General features: G+C 37.2%; 2 protein-coding genes across 2 annotated transcripts; one reads left to right on the top strand and one right to left on the bottom strand.

Moving 5' to 3' along the window:
• Positions 1-10,128: 10,128 nt before the first annotated feature.
• Positions 10,129-21,287, bottom strand: LOC144438302 (uncharacterized). Its single transcript, XM_078127362.1, has 5 exons — positions 21,142-21,287; positions 18,393-18,571; positions 12,350-12,485; positions 11,646-11,800; positions 10,129-10,368 (listed from the first exon to the last, which is right to left on the bottom strand). Exons 1-5 carry the CDS (start codon positions 21,285-21,287, stop codon positions 10,253-10,255), a joined length of 732 nt encoding a protein of 243 aa, XP_077983488.1. The 3' UTR covers positions 10,129-10,252.
• A 1,753-nt stretch (positions 21,288-23,040) lies between these two features.
• LOC144437366 (solute carrier family 35 member G1-like) lies at positions 23,041-24,051 on the top strand. Its single transcript, XM_078126290.1, has one exon. The coding sequence runs from the start codon at positions 23,041-23,043 to the stop codon at positions 24,049-24,051; it is 1,011 nt and encodes a 336-aa protein (XP_077982416.1).
• The last annotated feature ends 179 nt before the right edge of the window (positions 24,052-24,230 follow it).

The raw sequence follows: 24,230 nt of genomic DNA, 5'->3' as shown, positions 1-24,230 counted from the left end.
GTAAACTCTTCTTGGATTTTTTCCTGGTGTTGAGTTTTCTAACATGTGAATTTTTACTCCTTGACATATCATACTGATCACCACTGTCATTATCATTATGGGACAAAGCAGGATTTGACCTTTGACCTTCACATGGTTGATGTGGATCCTCATCCTGCAGTTGCTGTGGAATCTCCTGTTGCTGTGGAGATAAGTTTTTCTCATTTCCATTATTTTCAAGATCATTTCCTGTATGTGCTTCATGTCTAACATCTTGAAGTGCTTTAGGTGATTCTGATGAACCCATGGAATGAAACGCATGTTCTCCAACTTGTATGAAACAGTTTCCATAACCTTGTGCAGAGCATTTTGACTGGAATTTCAAATTAACTGTTGGGAATACATGCAGACTAAGGTGCTCACCAGTACTGCTTTCAGGAGTTATAACATCACAAATGCTACACTTCAGGTCTCCATCACTCACAGTCTTTTCAAAGTATTCCATCACGGTTGAGGTTTCAGGTAAGTAAACATTACACTTTGTCGGTGAACTGGAGGACTTTGTACAGTAGGTCTCATGGAGTGTGTATGCTTGATATTGAGGAAAGATCTGTTTACATTCACAACATTCGTATGTTACACTTAAAGATCCATTCTTCTTTTCAGCCATTGATACTAAATAATCCAGAGAAATCTGAAATTGATCACTTGAGTCTGGTAGTTCTGATTTTACTTCTGATTTCACTGCTGTGTATACATTCTCTTCCACCTCTTCCGGAGATTCAGGGCTTTTGTCTTGATTTGTGATTTGTTGAGGCAAAACCTGGTCAGTTTCTTTGCTATCATTCTGTACCTCTCCATTTTGATTTTCTGATATGGATGTATTGTCATCCAATGAATCTTGGTACATATCCTCTATTTCTTGCTTGATTTGAACAGGTTCTTTCTTGCCTTCAAGGTCTGGATGTTTGATCACTTTGTTGTTTTTTTCTACTGGATCTGTTATGGAATCTTGTATATGATCGGATGGTTTACATGTCTTCTTTGCCATTTGATGCACTTGATTTTCACAACCTTGGAACACATTTTGTGGTGGCAATGGCAGACTGGCAGTTGTATCAATGCTCTGAGTATGGTGTGGAACCCCAATAGGTATGTGGAAGGGCACGGAATTAAGTTGCTCTGATTTGGAGAGATTATCTCTAAGTTCCACACTATGACTTGGTACAACAAAGTTCAAAGGTTGGACGACAGCCATTGATGCTTGGGGGATGCCTACACCAAAAGGTGTAGTGACATCAATAGGATTTGCATTAGGTACAGGTATAGCTAAAGTTGTCTGAGATGAGGTCACTGCAATGGTGGCTTGAGGAGTACCTGGTGCGGTCTGCTGGTTTTCACTTCCATCTGTGAATGGGGATTTATCTACAGCAGCTGCTGGTGTAGCTGAAGGACCATTAGGAATGCAGCGGTTTGCAACTTTGACAGATTTGTAACAGTTCTGAGGACTCTGAGCAAAACTGCGATGAGCTTTCATGATGTGTTGTGAGCAATCATCCAGCTTCATAAACAGTAACATACATAGTCTACATTCATGCATTAGGGAGAAGGCATCTTCAACATCTGCATCCACATCAATGATTGGACCCACTACATCGTGGCACTCTGGAGTTCCAGGAATGATGCCGATATGCATCTCGCGATAATGACCGACTAAAGATGCAGGCGTTTCAGTAGAAGATGGACACAACTTACACTTGAAAGTAAGTACATTCTCATGGTCCTTTTTGACATGGTAGGTGATTGACATGAGTTTGCTCGTTGTGTATGGGCAACGCATACAAGCATATTCTGTGGTACCACCATAGGTTTTTGTTGTTACATAGTTCATTGTCTTGGATGTTGACATGATGTCAGCTTCCTTGCTTGATTTCCAACAGCAGTTCTTTGAGTGTTTCACAAAGCTTGACTTACTCTCTGTAGTGTACGAGCACAGTGAACAGTGATGCGTGACAGGTGGAGTTTCTTTGATGACTTGTCTAGTGACATGGTCTTTAGTGCAATGGTATGAGATCCCCATCACGCTATCACTCTGAAAAGCACACAATTTACAGCTATAGAATATTTCCCCATTGCCTCTCATGGTTTTAATTGCATTTTTGCAAGATGATAGCCCCGTCTTTTTAAAAGCTTTTGCATTCTCCTCGGCATGGACAGCAGTATCATGGCACAGCATGGTAGCAATATCACAAGTGGTGTAAACACACTGAGTACATCTATGGTAAGTCATAGCATGTGATATTCGTATTGTAACATACTTTTCTTTCCTGTGTACACTTTTAACATGGTTTATCACCACATCTAGGACAGTTGGGGGCAGCATTTGTGATGGATGAACAAATGAAGATGTATTTGTGCACCATGCACACTGGTAAAATTCAACGTTATTAACAGTTTTCACGAAATGGATATCAGGTTGCGGTGCTAGCGGTTGACTTTTTGTGACACGCAAAGCTGTATTTGGCACAGCTGTATTTGGTCGTAGCAGTTGTGCCACTGTCAAATTACTTTTATATGCAACAGCTGGTGCTTTTGGAGGTTGTACAACTGGTGCAACTTTGAAATTCATGTGCATGACATTTTCAGTATTCTTGACATCAGGCTGTGTATTTACAATAATAGTTGGTTTCAACTCAGAAGAATTTATTGCTGTTGTTGTAACTCTAGTTTCTGAAATACTGCTTTCTGGTCTTGACTTTTCTTTGCAAAGAACGTTAGACTGTACATCTGGCATACCAGTGATAGCTTTAGGATTACGTGGTGATTGTATCGGCTCAGTAGATTCTATTTCTTGTTTTGCATTGTCTTCTTCATGACAGTCTTCACATGTCGGTGGTTTTGTAGATGCTAGTTTAATTTCTTCTATTTCTGAGAGAGAATTTCCTCCAACAAATAGCTTCACAAGATCCAAACCAACATCATACAGCAAACCATCAGTGACCTCTGACCTTTTGTCAAGAATGATGTCACAAGGCTCTTTCTCTTTAGATTCTGAAAAGACCCACAAATTACAAATAAAAGTCAGTAGGAGAAACTACTAAAAGCGTTTGCATTTGTGGAAATGTTGATTATGTTTTTAGAATTCAGACTTTTTAGTTACGAATGACAAAATAGTACACAAAGTATTTTTCAAAACAGTTTCTTAAATAAAAGGAAAAAGACTTGCTATATAGGTGGCTTGAAAACATCCAGTGCCCTACTTCTGGCCCATGCCCCACTCCTGGCCCATGCCCCACTCCTGGCCCATGTCCCACTGATGGCTCATGCCCCACTCCTAGCCCATGCCCCACTCCTGGCCCATGTCCCACTGATGGCTCATGCCCCACTCCTAGCCCATGCCCCACTCCTGGCCCATGCCCCACTCCTGGCCCTTGATCGCTTGATTTTCTTAAAGTTACTGTACCTGGAACCACCAGATTTGAAATGGATTGGCTCCCCCAATGACAATAGGATGGTTGCTGCTCTCATGTACCCTGGTATATAAAATAATCACCCCTGTGTCTTTGTTAACATAAATATTATTGAGAATTAGTAATTAGAATTAAACCTGCACTAGCTCCTGCACAAATACTCCTGAGTATGTCACACTGACACTCACACATCATGAGGTTCTGTAATTACATTTTGTATATCTGGTTTACTCTCTCACCTGTATCATTCAATGTGTCATTTCCTTGTACCATTTCACTTTCGTTTGTCCAGTTTTGGTTATCTTCTTTGGCTAGAGTCTGTGTTTTCAAAGCCTTAAGTCTCTGTTGTTGGTGCAACTGAAATGAAATTTCAGAGATGATAAGAGTGTTACAATACTAGACATATGCATGTAAACATATCAAAACTATGATATATACTGTTGAACATGTATACATGTTCATTTTCGTTAAGTTTTCAAGTTGCCATATTTGTCTATTTTTCTCTTTTTTCATGCCACGGCAGAGTTTCATTCATGAGCACATTTAAACTCAGAATGAATGTATTCTTGTTCACTTGAATGAGAAACCTGGTCTTTGAAGTCCCCATGAAGGATATTTGAATGAGAAACCTGATCTTTGAAGTCCTCATGAAGCATACTTGAATGAGAAACCTGGTCTTTGAAATCCCCATGAAGCATACTTGAATGAGAAACCTGGTCTTTGAAGTCCCCATGAAGTATACTTGAATGAGAAACCTGGTCTTTGAAGTCCCCATGAAGTATACTTTTTTTTTTTTTTTTTTTTGGGGGGGGGGGTTTATATAAATTACATGTACAACCATTGAAATGGCTTATTCTACATTTTTTGTGTGCTTTCTTTTGTTACAAAAAGTTGGTCAAACTTTGGTATGTTTGCCTTCACATATCAAGTCTTAAGCTTTAGGAAACAGTATACCAGACTTTCCAACTATACAAGTGGGGTTCTTCGACTAAAGGAAAATTACTGATAAACATCACACTACAACCCAAAGACTTCAGAGTGATAGTCTAGTTGCTATATGTTGGGTTTGTTTTCTACAATCTCTATCTCCACTGTATAGTCAAATGGTTTTCTGTAGCATCACATTCTGTTCTTACAACTATGACTGTCACAGTAGCAGTTTAATGTTTAATTTGGAATTCAATGTTTAAATGATATAAACATGATGTTACTGCATCCTCAAGTGACTGACTTTCAAACTGGAAGTTGAGATTGTAGTAAAATAAAAAAAAAAAATTAACCAATTACAACTTCCAGTCAGTATGTGATGGATTACTACTGACATGTGCTGTTCACCCTTTCCCTACCAGGAGATTTTGCTTGAGGTTTGGTAGATTATGTTTTGAGAATAAATGTTGAGAGAGAGAGATTGTAGAAAATTGAGCCCAAAATATACAATGTAGTACCGGTAACTTGACTATAAGAGGGAGGGAAAAACTAATCATGTACTAGTAGTACTTGAATAATACAGTATGTTCACAGTTTGTTTGACCAGTCTTAGTCTCAATTCCACAATCTCTGGTAAATACTCTGGAGCAGTGTTTTTGCTAAGGTTTGGGAACCCCGGTAACAGAAAGGGGGAAAGAGGTAAAACTGGTAGTGCTTCCCATGCAATGTATCATAGTTTTGGTGGGGAACCCCGGTAAAATGATGTGGGAACCCTGGTAGATTTTACCAACTTACCGCCCTTAAATAAAACACTGAGAACAATATAGGTACTATGGAGAGAAACATTAACGCTGAATAATAAAATCATTGCATGATCAAGGTCCATGGTAGACGGATCAAAATGCCACATTTGTTTCTGTTGACCATCCCAACTTAAAGTAACTATATTGTACTGTTCTATGGTAAATACTACTTGGCATATTATGACAATCAGTTAAGAAAAATATTGTTTTTGTATGTTTAACTTATTTAGTTCAACTACAAATCATGTACCATGTACTGAAACCATGTTCAATTTGAAGATATCAAAGATTGACTTAACCAACATACAATGTACAAAGTTAAAACTATCTGACAATATTCAGACCATTTGTGTTATCACAGGACTGAACACTATGAGATGTTACAGTGTGGGAAGAATATACATTATATGTCAATGTTTTTGCTAAGGGTGGTAAGTAGGACATAGGTAAAATTTACCAGGGTTCCTATCTCACTTTACCTGGGTTCGCAAACAAAATTACCATATTACCAATGGGGAAACACTGCCATTTTATTTTTACCTCTTCCTCCCTTTCTGTTACTGGGGTTCCCAACCTTAGCAAAAACACTATGTACAGTAGTACCTATAACATATAGTGGAAATGCACTGATGAAGAATCAACTGTTGAGGTAGACTCATTTGACTGACAGTTTGCAGTCAAAACCTCTCTCTCTCTATTGAATTAGGTACAAATATAGTGGTTACAATTCCAGTTCTTATAACGTTCTTACCTTCATATATTTCCTCTTCAGATAATAACTTTTCACAGTGTTGGTTTCTTTAGCCAGTATGCTTTTGCTATACAGTGTCCATGGACTGCTAATCATGCCATTATACACATCATGTAACACTTGAGTATCCGGTACATGCATTGAGAAATTGACTGTTGAGCTATGAATGGGTTGCCTGTAGAAAGAACTCACTTTAGGAACATAAGCTAGATATTTATTGTACAGTGAAACAACCTTGATACTGTCCTTTGGTGATTCATAATAAGTGATAGCTGCTTTCTTTGAATCTGACTTCTGAATATGTGAACATTCTTGAGCTGGATGTTTCACATACGCCAGTCCTTCTTCATCACCAGTCTGGAAACTACAAGCACAGAGGGCACGATGCATCTCAACTGTCTGTATACCAAAGATTTTCCAGTTGTAAAAGATAACACCACATAATAATCCAGACGATGTATTCTCTGATATGATATTCAGATCCCACAACAACTTCTCATATTCAGTTGACTTTGGGTTCAGACCCTGAAATTTTGTCTTTACTTCTTCGACTGAGAATTCAGGAGCTACTTTTGATGTCCCACCATCTATCAATTTAGTATGCTTCTTACTCTTTCCCATTGTTTGTAGTTGTTTTCTTTTCAATGGCACAGGGTTAGGTCTGATTTTGGATTGTGGTTGTTTTCTTCTTGATCTCTCAACAACAAATGACTTCGCCTTTTCTTTAATACGTTTTCTTGGCACACACTTCTTGACAGTCTTCAATTTATCACAGCTGATAGCTTGTTCACCAATTTCTTCACAATCTTTACTTGTCTCTGAAACTCTCTTATGAGAAGTCATATTTTTACCCTGTTTCTTAGGACAAGATAATCTAGTAGCATCTTCAAGGAGATCCTTTCCTGGGTTGTCTATTTTACATGACCTCTTTAATTTGGCTCTGGTTAGATGTCTATGATCATTGGCAAGTACATCTTTAGTTGTTTTGTCGTTTTGACAGTTGTTCTCCATTCTGGTTAGAAAATAATAAAGATTCATATTATGAGTTATTTCGTACAACAGGTATACTAAACATCAAAGACTACACTATGTAATTCATTTTTATTCTTTTGCTGGTAAGAGGAAATTTCTAGCACCTTAGGTAGAATTGATGTATGGGCATTGGTAGGGGACTTCAGTTGAACATATACTCACCTGCTTGTATTCTTGTACAATTACAATTTCAAAATAATAATGTAAACAGTCATCAATGTGCATACTGGAAGTTGCCTTGCAAGGCCTACATGTCACTTTAAAAAGTTCTGATTGATGCCAGCGCTGTTCTGATAAGTGAAAGTCAATGAAACCAACATCTTTTATCTAGCTTAACATCAAAGTTTTTATAAATATACTGAATTCACAACATAGCCTTTACAAAATCTTCAAAACTAAGAATAAGATATTTATTTTATATTCTGTTCTACTTTACAGCGAGGGACTGATATCACTGGTGACTGACAACACTTAAAATATTTTGCCATTTTGTTAGAAGTACATTTCCCACCAAAATTGAACCATAGAATTTACAATTTTTAGTGCTATTTTTGAACTACAAAAATTACTTTTACACCTTCTTGTAAATAACAATAATGAAATGTAAATAAATTCACTGGTTATTGCCCATGATCAATCTAAATAAAGCAGTAGTTGGTAAGGGCAGTCATACATAATTCTCTGTTTTTCATGACTTGACCAACTCTATACTTGTTAAATCTCTCGAAATAAAAAAATGGTGCCCTCTACACCAGGATTAGGTTGTACAATGGCCACCCCACAAGTGTATTGTATGAGCAAAAATTACTGTTTACTGCTGAAATTTTGGAACTTTAATAAAACAAATGGTTCTAAGTTTCCTTCTTGTCATTTCTAAGTTATTCTGACTGATATAGTATGGTTATGTAATGAAAGTATCACCATTATATGTACTCATACCATTGCTTTTATATACATTTTATGTTTTCATTTTTTTGACTGACCATCATTTAGAAGTGTTACAAAATAGAATTAAGTATGGGTGCCCTAAGACTGTTGCTACTGTTCTATGGTAAAAAAAGCACAATATTTTCAACTAATTTGCAGCATGCAGGACACATTTTGCTTCTTGTTATCATAATCATCAAGAATTGAAATAGATTAAAACCTTTAAGTCATCACATTTTTGTGTCATCAATGCATTGGCTGCCATAATAACACAACACACAATGAGCCGAACACAATAGAAATGTACTGAATACATGGATGAGTAATTTACATATACTAATTTACATATGTAACAATCCCAGAAAACCTTGCAACATTAATATGGCTGAAATGAGATTGCATCATGGGATGGAATTTTGTTGTCGAAAATTCGTTGTACTATAATTTCAATTTCGATTGTTTTAAAAGCGAAACGATATGACTGGACTGCACAGTTCGTGTGACTGGCAGTTTTCATCCTAAAGGAACGACTTAAATTGCTCTCAGTAACCTAGTTTCACCTGAACAGAGAGGTCAAGTGTCCTTTCAGTTCACAGAATCGTCGAAACGAGGGGCGAAAATGCAATGACGCGCAATGCAGTACACTACAATCGTTGAGTATTTCATTATTAGGGGAAACAGTTCAAATAACTGGTCATAAGATGTTGATAGTCATGAAAAATCTTACCTGATCTATTTGAAGAACGTAAAGGCGATGAATATTAGTATACAATACAGACAACCAGGGTGATGTCGCCTCCTTCCTGTTTTCGCCGTCATGCACCTTTCGAACAAATTTGCAACAATTGAACGTTGGTGGCGCATTTCAGTCGGCTGCGACTACAGTGTGAGGATAATTTAGCAAAGGCCAAAATCATTCAGGATAGCTGATGTTTCGCGTATTTTAATATTTAAAAAAAATGTATAGCGCAAATGGCGTTGTGCACAACTGATATTGAAATCCAAGCTGTTATTTTATTAAGACAGTATTATATCCGCCAAGTAGTTTCAAAGTTTGAATTTTTTACCAACAATCAGAAATAATATGCATATTCGTTCCATCTACAGCTCTTCATCTATGTACCCCCAGAAACATCATCACCAAATTTCAGAAAATTAGTCAGGTAGTAATATTGAAGTTTTAGCTTTTTGACAAGAAATCAGTCTTTAGTTGAATATCAACAATCAGGTCATATTGTCTTCAATAATTCTTTATCAGGACACATCTCTAAACATATTTGACTAAAAGTTAGTCATTACTTAAAGGAATAGGCCAGGGAAAGGAACAAAACAGAAAAAATAAGTCTCATTCATCATCATCATCAACAACAACAACAACAACAACAACAACAACAACAACAACAACAACAAAATCAAATTATCAACCACAAGTTTGCTCCTTCCCGTGGCCAACCAAATACCAGTGCAAGTGGTAGAGAAGTTTTTGATTTACTTGGCCAATGCCAGACAGTACACAAATTTGAGACTCACTTTCCATATTCTCATATTTGTAAACTATTTTGCACTGCACAATGTAGAACTGTTCAAAAACAAACTCTTGTAATTGACTCAATACAAGAAAAGAATAAAGTGTACACCTTGTACAATTATAACAATTTTAATAAAAATGTTCATACCATAGAGATAAATTTACAGTCAGTTACCCATAGGTTATATATTGACATGAATGTTTACTTTGGAATCCTATTGCACATGTACTACATTTCTCATATTTCAAATATTTTCTAAATAGTAACAGTTCACATGTCTGTAAAAAATGATTTCTAATTCATATCAAATTGCTTGGTTTGGTGAGAGTATTTGCATAAATGTATACATATGCCAGTAATTCAAGCTACCATCAAGTTGATTATGGTTCTGTCATTCCCTACAATCTTCCTTGGATCATTGAAAATCTTTTAATAAACATTCTAAAAAGTCCAGACTTTTATTGAACATTTGATCTCAAATTGTATACAAAGTAGTTACTTTGATAATCATTGATTTTACAACTGTGTCTACTGTGAGGAGGTTTCCTGCAAAGGTTGCAATGTTACAAATTATTCTTCTCTATTGGCAATAAATGTGTTTGATTTATTAACCCATTCAGTACTGAAAACTTTGCCGCCAAAATTATTTGAACAAAATTCTTGTTTTTACGTAAATGTTTGGCATATATCAGCTTCATTTTAGACTGGAATTAAAGAAATGTTATTTTGTAATGAAGTAATATTATTATAACTATGAAAATGTTCATATAAATTGGGTCCCAAAATTATTTAAAACTCGTCTCCAGTCATGAAAGGGTTAAGTTATTCATGCATCTATAACTTTGATTTGATTGCCTTATAATAGGGGGATGTTACAAATTGATGAATAGAATCTTTATTGATGTCTTCCTTCATAGTCTTCAGCATATTCCGATCAAAGCCATCTTTTCCTAGAGTAACACAAACCAGATACAGAAAATTAACATAGGATTGACAAATTCATTAGGTTGGTAAAACACAGTAATAATACATTAACCATTTGCTGTGGTTTAGTACCTTTGATAACAGAGGGGTAAAACTAGTAAATCTTCCATATCTTGCATCATAATATTGGTGTGGTGAACCCCAGTGAAATACCTGGGCAACTTAGGTTTATTGTATTTACTTATTAGCCTGTTTACTGCACTGTCGAGATACATGCATCATTAGCTCATTGTACCTCCTAGCCCTATAGTCTGTTTACTGCACTGTCGAGATACATCATTAGCTCATTGTACCTCCTAGCCCTATAGTCTGTTTACTGCACTGTCGAGATACATCATTAGCTGGCTGTACCTCCTAGCCCTATAGTCTGTTTACTGCACTGTTGAGATATTAGCTGGTAGTACCTCCTAGCCCTATAGCCTGTTTACTGCACTGCTGAGATACATCATTAGCTGGCTGTACCTCCTAGCCCTATAGCCTGTTTACTGCACTTTTGAGATACATCATTAGCTGGCTGTACCTCCTAGCCCTATAGTCTGTTTACTGCACTGTTGAGATACATTATTAGCTGGTTGTACCTCCTAGCCCTATAGCCTGTTTACTGCACTGCTGAGATACATCATTAGCTGGTTGTACCTCCCTAGCCCTATAGCCTGTTTACTGTGCTGTTGAAATACATCATTAGTTGGTTTTACCTCCTAGCCCTATAGCCTGTTTACTGCACTGCTGAGATACATCATTAGCTGGTTGTACCTCCTAGCCCTCATATTCTCCTATTTGAAAATGTGAGGAATATTGATTTATCTCAACAGTGTGGGAAACAGGCTAGTCATGGCTGATCTCAATAACTTTATATTTCTGAGTCTTAGTTTTAGTGAAGTTGTTCAAAGGTGGTGCAGAGGTGGTGAAAATGACTTTTTGTGACATACTGGTCGTCAACTAAATGAGTTAGGATAAAATCAGTCATGTGTGTGTTAAACACTTAGATTTTATTCCTCAATATTTTGCTTCGTTCAGACAAGGGTGACCTAAGGGGACTTTGTCACTTAAAGTTGGTAGACAAGAGGTAACAAAACCCTTAGGTCATGAGTATTTTCCGACTGAATGAAGAAAAATATTGAAGAATAACGTAATTATACCAGCAACAGTAATAGCAAGGAAAAATCAGTTAAAGTAATGGTAATTTTGAACTTTTTGACTCATATTTTGTCTTGAGCACTGAAAGTAAACACATTGTACATACCTAGAGAATTTCTTGCTACATTTGTTGCCATTTCCATCAGGCCACTCTGCTCACAAATACCATCTATGACACCAAGTTTCACAAGGTCTTCAGCTAGATAACGTTTCCCAAATAATAACATATCCCGAACCACTGATGGTGAGGGCAGCTTATTGCTGAAAATAAGCAGAATGTACTTGTTAATATCATTTCTATGGCTAGAAAAAGACAGATAAGGCATTGCTGGGTTCGTTGTAAGCACCACATCTTGTATATGGCCTTGCTTGGTTCATTGTGTGCACCACATCTTGAATATGACCTTGCTAAGGTTCGTTGCATGCACCACGTCTTGTATATGGCCTTACAGTCTTATATGTTATTTACATTCACAAACATCATTTTTTTTGGCACCATTGTTCTGTGTCACACTTCCTTGACATCATCTCCACAGGTAATCCTACAAAGGGTCTCCAAGGCAATAGTTTACTACACTATTTTAAAATTAGTATATAATCAATGTAAACTTCATTTGTAAGTATATAGAGGATGCAAAATGAGGCATGTTAGTACTGAGTTGTATATCTTACTAATACCATGACTCTTTTTGTGGTGTTCAGTATACAACTGCATCCCCATCTCTTATACATATACACCCACATTCACACTCAAACCAGGTCACATTGATTGGTTTTCAGGGGTAATATTATATTAAGTTGAATACATACTGCAAAAAGTTAAGCATTTCAGGTCGAAATGGAAGCTGGAGCTGGATTTCAGGGAAACACCACCATCCACGGCGTGTTCTCATCACCCTGTAGTCATGAGACAATGCAAATAGTCCTCCACCAGCATAACAGTGGCCTGGCAAAATAGAGAAAAGTCTTCTGAAATATTGGACTGACATATGATACAATTGATGGTCGTAAAGCTAAAACAGCATGTATTTGTGGCTTGATGAAATCGGTAGCAAACAATGTCTGCGACATGTACTTGTGACTAGTCGCACTTACTTATTGCGACCGACTTGCGACACTGTGTCGCGTCATCAGTCATCATCCACTCACTTGAAGGTTACTTCTTGTCGAGCACTGAAAGTGTATACATGTAACACCATGTTTCGTTACTGTAGCGTTTCATCAACGAACAAAACAATACTTTCTACCCGTAGACGCAAATTTTCACCACCAAGGTCTCGGGAAGAAGCAGCGGCCGCAAAGAAACCACGAAGGTAAGTTAATTCAGGTTTGTTGAAATTGCGATGAACTCGTTGAGTGTCAATCTGCTAAGACAGTGCTCTATACCGCAGTGGCAGAGCGCAATAGTTTTGGTAGTACTGGAACTCTTTCTTGGTTGTAACTCGGAGTTTCATTCGTGAAACTCCGAGTTACAACCAAGAAAGAGTTCCAGTACTACCAAAACTATATATATATATATATATATATATATATATATATATATATATATATAGTTTTGGTAGTACTGGCTAGATAGTATAGCAGATTGATACTCACCGAGTTATATATATATATATATATATATATATATATATATATAGGAAGTCAGTGGTAAGATTAGTCCGTAGTACAGTGCTCGATACGTCTGCACGCAGAGCGGAGTATATGTTGAGGGTAGAAGAAAATCAAGTCGGGTTTTTCGTCTCTACAAGCCTGTTTCGTGAGTAAATCACTCGTCAGGAGATGTTGATCAACATCTCCTGACGAGTGATTTACTCACGAAACAGGCTTGTAGAGACGAAAAACCCGACTTGATTTTCTTCTACCCTCAACATATATATATATATATATATATATATATATATATATATATATATATATATATATATATATATATATATATATATATATATATATATATATATATATATATATATATTATTTTCAGGTGTTCGTCAGGCTACAATATGTATGTTTATGGAGGAAATGCTACAATAGGCGGACTGAATTCACAAATCTGTGAACAAGGATATGCACTGATACAGCGGATTAAATGACAGTTGCCATATATGCTCCCATACAATTTTATATTTCATGCAGCTCTTTTTCTGGCGTGTGTTAACAGAAAGGTGAAGAAGACACTGTAGTATCATTCAAACTATCTTCAGGACTTTGTTGGCATTGTGGCATTTCACTTAGAATCATTTAAGGACACCTAGAAATAAGGATGGAATAATTAAGTTCTGTTTTTGTGTCCAATCTAATATTGATATTGGGTAGCATCCAAACCCCAAAAAAGTTTTGCAGATATTATTGTTTTGGTATAATATACAACAGTAGGCAGAGGGATTAGATTTCATTATATTTTATTTAAGAGGCAGTGTCATGAATACAGTGTTTTATATTAAATTAGAAAAGGTAAAATTTCAGTATTTCAGAAGTAAAAATTTATCTTCTATGTTCCAATCGCTTGGTGTACTCTGCGCCCTTTGCTGTTTTCTGACGGCTTCTTTCACTTCTACGAGCAGAGATGACTGGATGGTGTTGTGCTATATGTGATGGTGATGTCATATGTGGTTGTTCTTGCACTGTTTGTTGTGGAGGCTGTAATGCTAGTGGTGGGGATGCTGCTGCTGTTTGTGGTTCTTCTGCTATCTGTACTGGTAGTTCTGCTGGTGGTTGTGGCGGTAGTTCTGCTGGTGGTTTGTGGAGGTAGATCTGCTTGTGGTTGTTCTGCTGCCTCTGATGGTTGTTGTGGGATTGTTGGTTATGGAGACTGTTCCTGTTGCAGTAGTTGGATGGATATGTCTGTGTTGATGGTGTCATGATGGCTACTTGGAATGTGTGACAATGAAAGTGACCTTCCTTGACTGTACATATCTGCTGGTGTCGATTGGATATTGAGGAAATCTGCAAAACAACAATAATGAAGTTATTTGTAAATAGTAATAACCGTTTCAATCATACCCAAAGTTAACTGCATACTTTAGTGTCAAGTTGTTACAGTTAGTATTGCCAAAGGATGACAGATATATGAAGTCAATGAAGTATAAACAGTAAACAAAAATTGATTCAGAAACTACAACTACTGTATTTGACTTTTTCATATGCAAAAACAGTCTAATGGATTGTTATAAATATTTCATTTACCTTTTATGTTATATGTATTATGGACAATTTTTCATTTTCTTTTTAAATAAACTAAAGTGTTTGCAATGTACATTTCACTGAAATTATATTTTTTTCTCTCAAGCATTTTTTGTCGACATTTACTGTGATTGTGATTCAACTATTTTTTCTCGTGTTCACTTCTGGATTCAGGATGGGGGAAAAGTGATGCGGGTGATGACAAACATTTCTTTTTTTTGACCTTGGATCAATAATAGACTGATTTTTCTCATTTTTATATATTTGGTAGCATCCAAACCAAAAAAAGTTTTGCAGATATTATTGTACATGTATTGGTATAGTATACATGAGTAAAAGTTAAATGAAAGTGTTTAAATTACCATATTTGACTCACCTAGGTCATCTTGGCTCAGAGTTGTGCTGTACTGCTGTATCTGTTGCTGTGGTGTGGTGTGGTGTCTTCATCTGCAAATGGACTTGACGATACAGCATCTCCTGAAAGAAAGTCGAAAGGTAGAATGTCAAAACTATGAATACAGCATGCAGTTTCATTTTGGTCTCAAGAGCTGACAGACTTTATCTTGTGACGAATTTGACTGCTGTGCAACCATGGGACTATGGTTAGGGCCAACACAATGTGTTGGTCCCGGGTTGAAGGTTTTTGACTGGGCCAAATATTCCCCCTCAGAAATTCACAAATCTACTAACGGTAAAATAGGCTTAGATTTGTCCATGGTTGAAGACATACAAGCAACCGCAGCTACTATTTAAAAACGGTGACACAACGTGACAAACACATAACTTGGCTACATTTGGCTGTGTTTACTGTTGGTGCCAGTATCAGCAACATGGTGACGTTGTGGCCCCGAGAGACTACAGTATGTATTGACAAAATTTTCAGTTGCCTCGTGAGGTCATGGAATTAAAAAAATGACTTCTGCGATGGTAAAACCAACTAGTTATTTTAATTGTATCCACCCGTTGTCAGCGACCGGTCACAATTTGTTCACATAATGCGTTCAAATCACCTATTTATTACATGTAAAGAGCATTACTAATACTACTCATCCTGCCCCTCCCCTAATATATAGGAAACGTTTTACTTGCTATTCCAAAGAATGACGGGCTTTTGGCGAAACTTTTTTTTTCGATTTTGAAATAGAATGCATGTGGTGGTCTTTGATTTCACTATTTATGCAGTCGCACTGCCCGACGACGAAAATTTTGGATAATAACATTAACATTGTTAAACGTTACTTTGGCCCTGTTTGACTGAAAAACGTTGTTCTGTTCATAGATACTTAATAATGGGTAATTTGTTATTCAATTACATACCTGTTAATTCTTCAAGGCCGTGGTGTATGTAACATGACTTCGCAGCCTCTCTCAGCATTTCCGTCCAACTACCTTCCCAATCTTTCGGTCTCTTGGAGGGGTTACAGTACGGAACGTCCGTAGGCCACCATGCCGGTGCTTTGTCGGGTTTTCCCCAAATGGGCTGGAGTCTCTTCAATGATGTCGTCACCAATGTTGGTACCAAAACTCGTAATGACGAGTATGTAAGTTTGCTGAGGCTTCCAAAGTTTGTCTGACGGATGTCTGGAAATTCAGATACTTTCACAAGTGTGTCAGTGGCTTCGCTTGGGCGTGTAAGCAGTTCGGTTACTTTGCTCATAACAGTCTGGCATATGACTTCACTGCCATGTGACAATACACGGCGCCGGCCACTAAATTTGTCAAAATAAGTGGAAACCGTGACTACTTCTAGGCCAGTCTTCCGACGAAACGAATCAACCTGTCTTGCAAGCAAGTCCCAGGCTTCTGATTGTTTCTTGGTCAAGTTCGGCATGATGAGGAAGAGTTCTAATATGTTGTTAACAGCGAAGTAGATCTGGAAGTGGCGAAGAAGGGATTCTGTCGCCTATTTATAAGACTAAGAAACAATAACGGATGTTTTATGCAGTAACGCCATCGTTCTTCACATCAATACATGTACATTACGATTTTTTTCATCTTTAAAATTCACCGTGGTGTGAAATGTGTCGGTACATTTGTCGGAAGATGTGAAACACTTTCGTGTAAAATCGTTCTCTCATTAGCCGATATACATATGAATAGGTGATCGACACGTTCAAAGATTTTGAGGTGACGATTGACGGCTTTGATAAGCATGATATGTTTATCCCAAGACGTGATCCACTGACAGAACTACAGATAGCTGCATGATCATGACTAATGAAAGTGTGTAGTCAAAAGTACATGTACCGGTAGAAGTAGCCGGTTTGTAAAACAAAATACAAAAATGTCATTTCGGTCTCTTGGATCATGGATCGCGACGACCATTGTTAACTGAACTTGTAGAGAAAACGAATTTGCACATTTACTAGTAAGCTTACGCCCGAAACTGTTCTGTATATGAGGCCAGCTAAACAACCGTATGACGTTGGGTAACATGATGGACAGTATGCTGTGATAAAATCAACGTATTGTCAAATTTTTACTGACAACCTGTAAATTGACACTGACTATAACAGGCTGTCAAAGTGTGCCTTTCTTACAGCGTCCCAAGAAATAAATATGTTGTTCGCCATTTTAAAATCGTTTATACTCTTTTCATGTGATTATTGTAGACGAAGAGTACTATGTTCGCAACGGTCTCAAAACCTGTCGGCGAAACCTTGCCGCACTTTGTAGCATATTACAAAGCCATGCCGCATACATGTCGTCAGTTAACGCCAGATTCACACCTAAGTTGTGCTTGTTTTGGTGTTATGTTGTACTATGTCCCCTCCTCAACTTGAGACTTCGATCAGCGTACAGAATTTTTCAATGATGGCACCTGTTCTGATCGAAACTAAGTGTTCCACTTTAATAAACTACCTCCAACAAATCGGCAAGTCATCCAACATTATATATGACGTCGTTTTTTAAATTCATTATTGTTAGATTTCGAAACATTTTAGGTAAGGGGATGCTAATGAGCTTGTATTTAACTAAAGAATGGCCGACATACACAGACTCTACCACACGTGTTAATCATGTAATTTATACATCGTGTAGTTAACATCAAGCATAAAAGTTCTTTTCTTTATATGACACGTTGTGGCGGGGGTCCTCCTAGACTCTGACAAGTGCCTTCAAAGTGACCGACAAGTTGCATGAAAACCATATATGACGGTACAGTTTATAGATTGAGTTCGGCAAAATGTTACGTACCGTCCTAGGGTACAGGGTCTTATAAATCGCCCCTTGTGATTTTGATTCAATAATCGCACATACAATGCAAGTCGCCAAGTGCGACAGTCGCAGATAGACATCGCAGATAGTATCTGCCACCACGTTTCGATCTTATCTGCTACTATACTGCGACTCACACTTTTCAATCGCAGGTAGTCTCTACAGACCCCTGTATATAAATGTATATAGATGAGGATTGGGTGTTGGATTTTGTGTGTGTGTGTGTGTGTGTGTGTGTGTGTGTGTGTGTGTGTGTGTGTGTGTGTGCGCGTGCGTGCGTGCGTGCATGCATGGATGGTGGTGCTTCCCTGAAATCCAGATCCTGCAGCTTCCATTTCGACCTGAAATGCTTAACTTTTTAACATGTATGTATGTATGTATGTATGTATGTATGTATGTATATTTTGTACTATTGCAAACATGGAAACATACAAATACTAATATTTACCATTTATTGCAGCAACCGTAGGTATTGGAAAAGTCATCAACCGTACCCAAAGTTCATAAACTCGTGCTATGAATTCTTCCCCTTTTTCTGCTCCTCCACTGGACAATGCCTCAAGGTCAAATCCATTGCTATAAAACTTGCCTACTCCAGTTGTAATCAAGGCACGAGTTGTGGAAGACCTGACAAGATATAGGGAAAACTTTCAACTTTCATGGAACTAGACTGTAAAATGTAGTCATGTTAGGCTGGTTAGAGAGGGTATCAAAGCACCAGTGACTGCTTCAATACTCTCAAAGTATATCTCAAATACTCTCAGAGAGTATTGAAGTATCATGCATCCTCCCTCTGGAAAAATGCACTCCAATAACTCCCACATATCTCTGTTAACATGGTTTTCCCTATCAACAACCTCAAGACTGTGCATTATTTAACCTATGTTGTTTCTATTCTGTCATTTCTTGTCAAATGTTTTCTCAAGTTACAAGACAGAGGATACGGTCACAGCTTAAATGGAGGATGTGTGCATGTGCAATAAATGAGTTGGTCAATTTGTCATGTTTTTAGTCATCGACTGCTTAACTCGAGTGAGCGTTATACACAAAATGACAAGATACAGGTTATTTTAGTGATTTTGAAATACATTTCCATATTTATCAAGGACTTAAATACGGATCTGGGTTTTAAATATTCTTTTTATTCTCAGGGTTTTTTGATAGGGAGGAACTGTAAAAGAGTAAGGGAAATAAGTCACAGTTACCATACATTTCAAGAGCTACATGCATTCACAGTTACTATTTTGCAGTATACTGGTACTCATATGAGTGCAGTACATGTATGTATGTATGCCCTACATCAAGTAATCATGCACATCATATGCTACTATACTTAAAATGTCTCTGTTAGATTCAGATATACCAGTCATATCTCTCCTGTATCATAGCAATCACATATTGATCATTACATTGGGGAATATATTTTTCCAAACTATCCTCTTGTATTGCAGTCCAAAACAGTTACCCAAGTATTATTATTATCGGGCAAGAAAACAATAATAACTAACAAAAAATAACACTTCATTTATATATATCAAGATGAGATACGAAACAAGGTGCTACTTGATTCATTACTGTACTAAAAGTAAACTAGTGAGAGGACAAGACTCCCTGACACAAAGCAGACTTTACATGATCTGCTACAGATACATGTAAAAACTGTATAGTCCTCTGCTCAATCTCTGGCTGTCAGTGACCTTTGACCCACCAACTACAATAAAATCAATGAAACAAAACACTACTCCATGCAACTAATTATATATTCGATAAAACATGTTTACCATATACCATTCTGGTATACAATGAAAGTAGCTATTTCAGGATATTGTTATCTCTCTCCCCCCCCCACCCACCCCTAAGTATGAAGGTCACCTAAACTAAAAGTTTGATGACATGCAAAATACATGCATCAACAAAGTTACAGATGGCATCCTCACCAGCAGCCAACACTAGAGGGCTCTCAACACAATGAATTACACAAATTCTGTCAAATGGAAATTAATAAGGCATTAGTCACCTACGATCCCTAACTAAACATGTCTGAAGACTGGCAAAACTAACTACATCATGTTATTCCTAATAAAGATGTCTAGTATATACTTAACATATCTGATAGCTGCATGGGATGATGATTAGTACATACTAGTAATTACTTTCAAACAAGTTATCTACGTAGAGAAAATGATGAAGTGTACACTCAAACTGATTTCCTCAGAAGTAAATTGTTGATAACTCTGATCCTTTCTGATGAGAATCTGTACCGACTTTACACTTAATATTCAACAGAGCCGATGATGATATAAAGACAACTACACATGATGTAACTTTGAGTAGTATTAAAGTGCTCCACACTCACAAGGACATTGGGCAGATACTGTAAACAGAGATATTTTTGCAACTAGAAAATTGTTCAATTTTACAGTCTTCAGATAGTTAAAGACCAATTTTACTAATTACCAGACTGATACATTGAGTTCATGTACATGAATGATGAAGACACTTTAGTCACTACTTATTTTAACTAATTACCAGACTGGTACATTGTGTTCATGTACATGAATGATGAAGACACTTTAGTCACTACTTATTTTAACTAATTACCAGACTGGTACATTGTGTTCATGTACAAGAAGGCATTTTAGTCACTACTTATTGTTATTGATTAACACACTGGTACATTGTGTTCATGTACATGAAGGCATTTTAGTCACTACTTATTTTCACTAATCAGACTGGTACGTTGTGTTCATGTACATGAAGGCACTCCATTCACTACTTATTTTTTGAATTTTTTGTTTTCCAGCGAAACAAGCCAAAATAAGTCTTTAGTGAAAATATCCAGGCTTCACACACAGTGCAGTGTTAATAGTGTTTCGACTTGTACAGTGTACTTAGCTGGCGCAAGGCGCCCTCTGACGTTGACTTCTACAAATATGTCTGCAACCTTGAATCCCTGATCTGAGCTGAGCTCTACCTGCAGAACTCACGAATATACGGTCACCATATAACATGAATGGCACACCTTTCTAAACAACTGACAACATATTGTTCCTGGCTACCTACGTCTAACCACTTTGACACTTTCATGATGTTGCCTTGTCCACACATTGGAGTGCTCATACGGCCCACGGGTACACACATAGGCAGGCCAGGGCCAGGGTGACATTTCGTTACTGAGACCAAATCTTGCTTCTTACCGTTCAACTACATCTAAGGCTTTCTGGATTTCAGCTATAGTGTCCAGGTTAAACCTGTTTTCACCATTATTCATCCACAGGATGGCGAGATCGCCTCGAAATTCAACAGAATATCCAGGAGCAGGTGAAGTAGTGGACCCTGCCATCTTAGCATTACCCGACACAGGTCAAAGTTCGAAGATCGGTTTGTTCACTGATGTCAATCATGTTAATCGTAGGTTTCTATTTAGAGAGCCGTCATTATTTATGGCCTGGGGGCAAGGCTTGTCGGGGGAGGAGGGGGGGGGGGGTACTCAAAAAACTGAAGAGTGAAGGGGAAGCCTACTCAAATATTTTGCAAAACAATTAGTAACATACACACCCATGCACAGGGGACCCAGGAACCGTGTGACAAACAAAACAAAACAAACAAACAAACAAACCATTGTTTTTTGTACCATCACTATACTTTTTTTTATAGTAACATACAGTATACCCCCACGAGTATCTGTTTATTTGCTGGTTTATTTAATTATTTTATTTGTCCCTATACTTGTCGTTCGTTTGCTTGTTCATTTGTCATTTATTTGATAGTTTATTTATTTATTTATTTATTTATTTATTTATTTATTTATTTATTTATTTATTTATTTATTTATTTATTTATTTATTTATTTATTTATTTATTTATTTTGTTTTGTTTTGTTTGTCACACGGTTCCTGTGACCCATGGGTGTGTGTATGTGTGTGTGTGTGAATATATACTAGTATAGTTATATTCGATATGTATCGAATAAAATTGACAAATTGGAGACGTCAGCCTGTCTTAGTTTTCTGAATTCAAATTTCAATTGTGATCAGGAAAGGTATTATTATCACCTAGATATGTTAATATAACACCAGATAGTACTCTAATAGTCCTTCCACCCCACACTGCTCTCTTGTATATATTTCGATCCAAAGTTTAACTAGTATTGTTTCCACCTTGAAATTACATTTGTAAATAGCATCACAAAAACATTCTTTTACGTTCTTGAATATCAAAAATTTCCAGGGGTACCCTGCTCCCTTTTATTTTGATTCAAATTTTACATCGTATTATTACTACCTTGAAATGTTAAAATAGCTTCAGAAAACATTCTTTTAGTCCTTGAATTTCAAAAATCTCCAGGGACGCGCGCGGAGGGAGGGGGGACGACTCCTCCCGTAGCCTCCCCCACTTGGCTCCCTCAAACTTCTATTCAACTAATTTTACTGTCTACTTTCCTATTTTACTAGCCACTTTTGGAATATTAAAACTGCATTCATTGTTACCTCTTACTTTTGAAATAAGCTACATTCATTACGTTTGTTATGAGGAAATTCATTTTCAAAAAATAAAAAGTTACACGACTCAACTCGAAACGACGCAGCGAAAAGTCAAGTTTATACATTTATATTTTAAAAAGTTTCTCTTGAAAGAAAATCTGCTGTGGTGGTTGTTGAAAAAAAATTATTGTTGGGTCCAAATCCTCAGCCCCCCCCCCCCCGAAATAAAATAGGATACCCCTCAGCCTTTACTTTCGAAGCGCCATCTACGACGATACAAGTAATTTACGGTTGTATGATGATAGTCACATGTGTGGGTATGTCACGGTCTTTACTTCATCCTCTACCGTGACATTGCACTTCCTTTTCAAGCAGGAGCAACAATTAACCTAGCAGATATCTCAAGACCTCTGTCACCTTACCGTGTCAATTTACCAATCAGAGCGGAACTTCTCCACATGACAATGATAGAACATTGCCCAGCTACATGTGTATTCATTCGTTAAAATATTGTGTCCAGCTGTTTTCCAGTTCACCAGTGATACAGTGTAGTCTCAAATTAAATTATCAACCAGTGACGAATAAACAGCAACATACCCGCACAAGTCAATAATGGCAACCGAAAATGACGCCTTGTGTGCCAGTTCCGAATCAGTAAAGAAATCGACATCATCATCGTTTTGGAATGCTATAGAAGGAGCATTGGCAGCTTTGTGTAGTGGAATTTGTCTGTCTTTATCAGATGCGCTTGTCACTTTCAGTGTTCAGAATGGAATATCTCCAAGTCAACAGCTGATGATGAAATCCATTATCACAATAATGGTGATGATACCACTACTGGCATATCACAGAGTAAATGTCTTGAAAATTGGCAGAAACGACCTGATCCTGAACATTATCAAAAGCAGTCTGGAAAATGGGGGAGATATTTTATTTTTCTATGCTCTTGTTTGGGTTGGACTTGGCAATGCCACTGCAATAGGTGTGGGTGGTTTATCTGCGTTTACCCCTGTCATAGCTTTTATTCTCCTCAAAGACCGTTGTACATGTATAGACATTATCGTGATCTTTGTCAACATAACTGGTATCATACTAATTTCTCGACCTGAATTTCTCTTTGGTTCAATTGGAGATGGGTCAGGTCTTGGCTATATCTTCGCTGTCCTCACATCTTTAGCGTGTTCAATCGGAGCGGTGTGCTCGAGAGGAATGAGTAAAGACCTATCAATTTTAGTTGTTGTACTGTTCAATGGGATATGTGGTTTTATTATCAGTCTACCTGTTGCCTGGTTTACAAGTCAGAATAATATTTATACCGCCTTAGTGAATCACCCTGCTAACATCGGTTGTATGGTAGGCATGGTTGGATTTTATATGATATACTGCTGGAGTTTCAACAAAGCATTACAGTTAGAAACGGCAGGGAGGGTGATAATTCTTTGCAATATCTCAGTAGTTGTTAGTTTCCTACTTGATGTTTCTGTGTTCCACCGAGTCATACAGTTGCTAAGTATAGTAGGAACATGTCTTATATTGATTACGTCACTGGTAACCAGTCTATTGGCATGGAAGGAAAATGACAAAAAGGATACTGTTGAATCAGATCAAAATTGTACAAATTAAGGCGGTGTTTGTAGTGAAATGTTCTAAATATATACTCAGCATAACTTACCTCTTTGAATATATATCGTAAAGAGTGGGATATATTTGTTTTATACATTCATATAGAATAACAGTTATTCGTCTCTCAAAGCTAAATGAAATTTCTGACAGAGTTATAAACTTAATAACATGTTGTGATT

The sequence above is a fragment of the Glandiceps talaboti genome, chromosome 7 (genome assembly GCF_964340395.1).
Source record: "Glandiceps talaboti chromosome 7, keGlaTala1.1, whole genome shotgun sequence".
NCBI classification, from domain to species: Eukaryota; Metazoa; Hemichordata; class Enteropneusta; family Spengelidae; genus Glandiceps; species Glandiceps talaboti.
Note: the sequence above shows the minus strand (reverse complement) of the source record. Positions and strands in the feature narration are given on the sequence as shown.

Bases quoted from the DNA above. Each gene is read 5' to 3' on its own strand.
- LOC144438302 (XM_078127362.1), bottom strand. From the start codon at position 21,287: ATGGCAGGGTCCACTACTTCACCTGCTCCTGGATATTCTGTTGAATTT. The intron at 18,572-21,141 runs GTAAGAAGCAAG...ATATCTTGTCAG, and splicing joins GCCTTAGATGTAGTTGAACG to GTCTTCCACAACTCGTGCCT. The intron at 11,801-12,349 runs GTATGTATTCAA...GCTTATTTTCAG, and splicing joins GAAATGCTTAACTTTTTGCA to CAATAAGCTGCCCTCACCAT.
- LOC144437366 (XM_078126290.1), top strand. From the start codon at position 23,041: ATGGCAACCGAAAATGACGCCTTGTGTGCCAGTTCCGAATCAGTAAAG.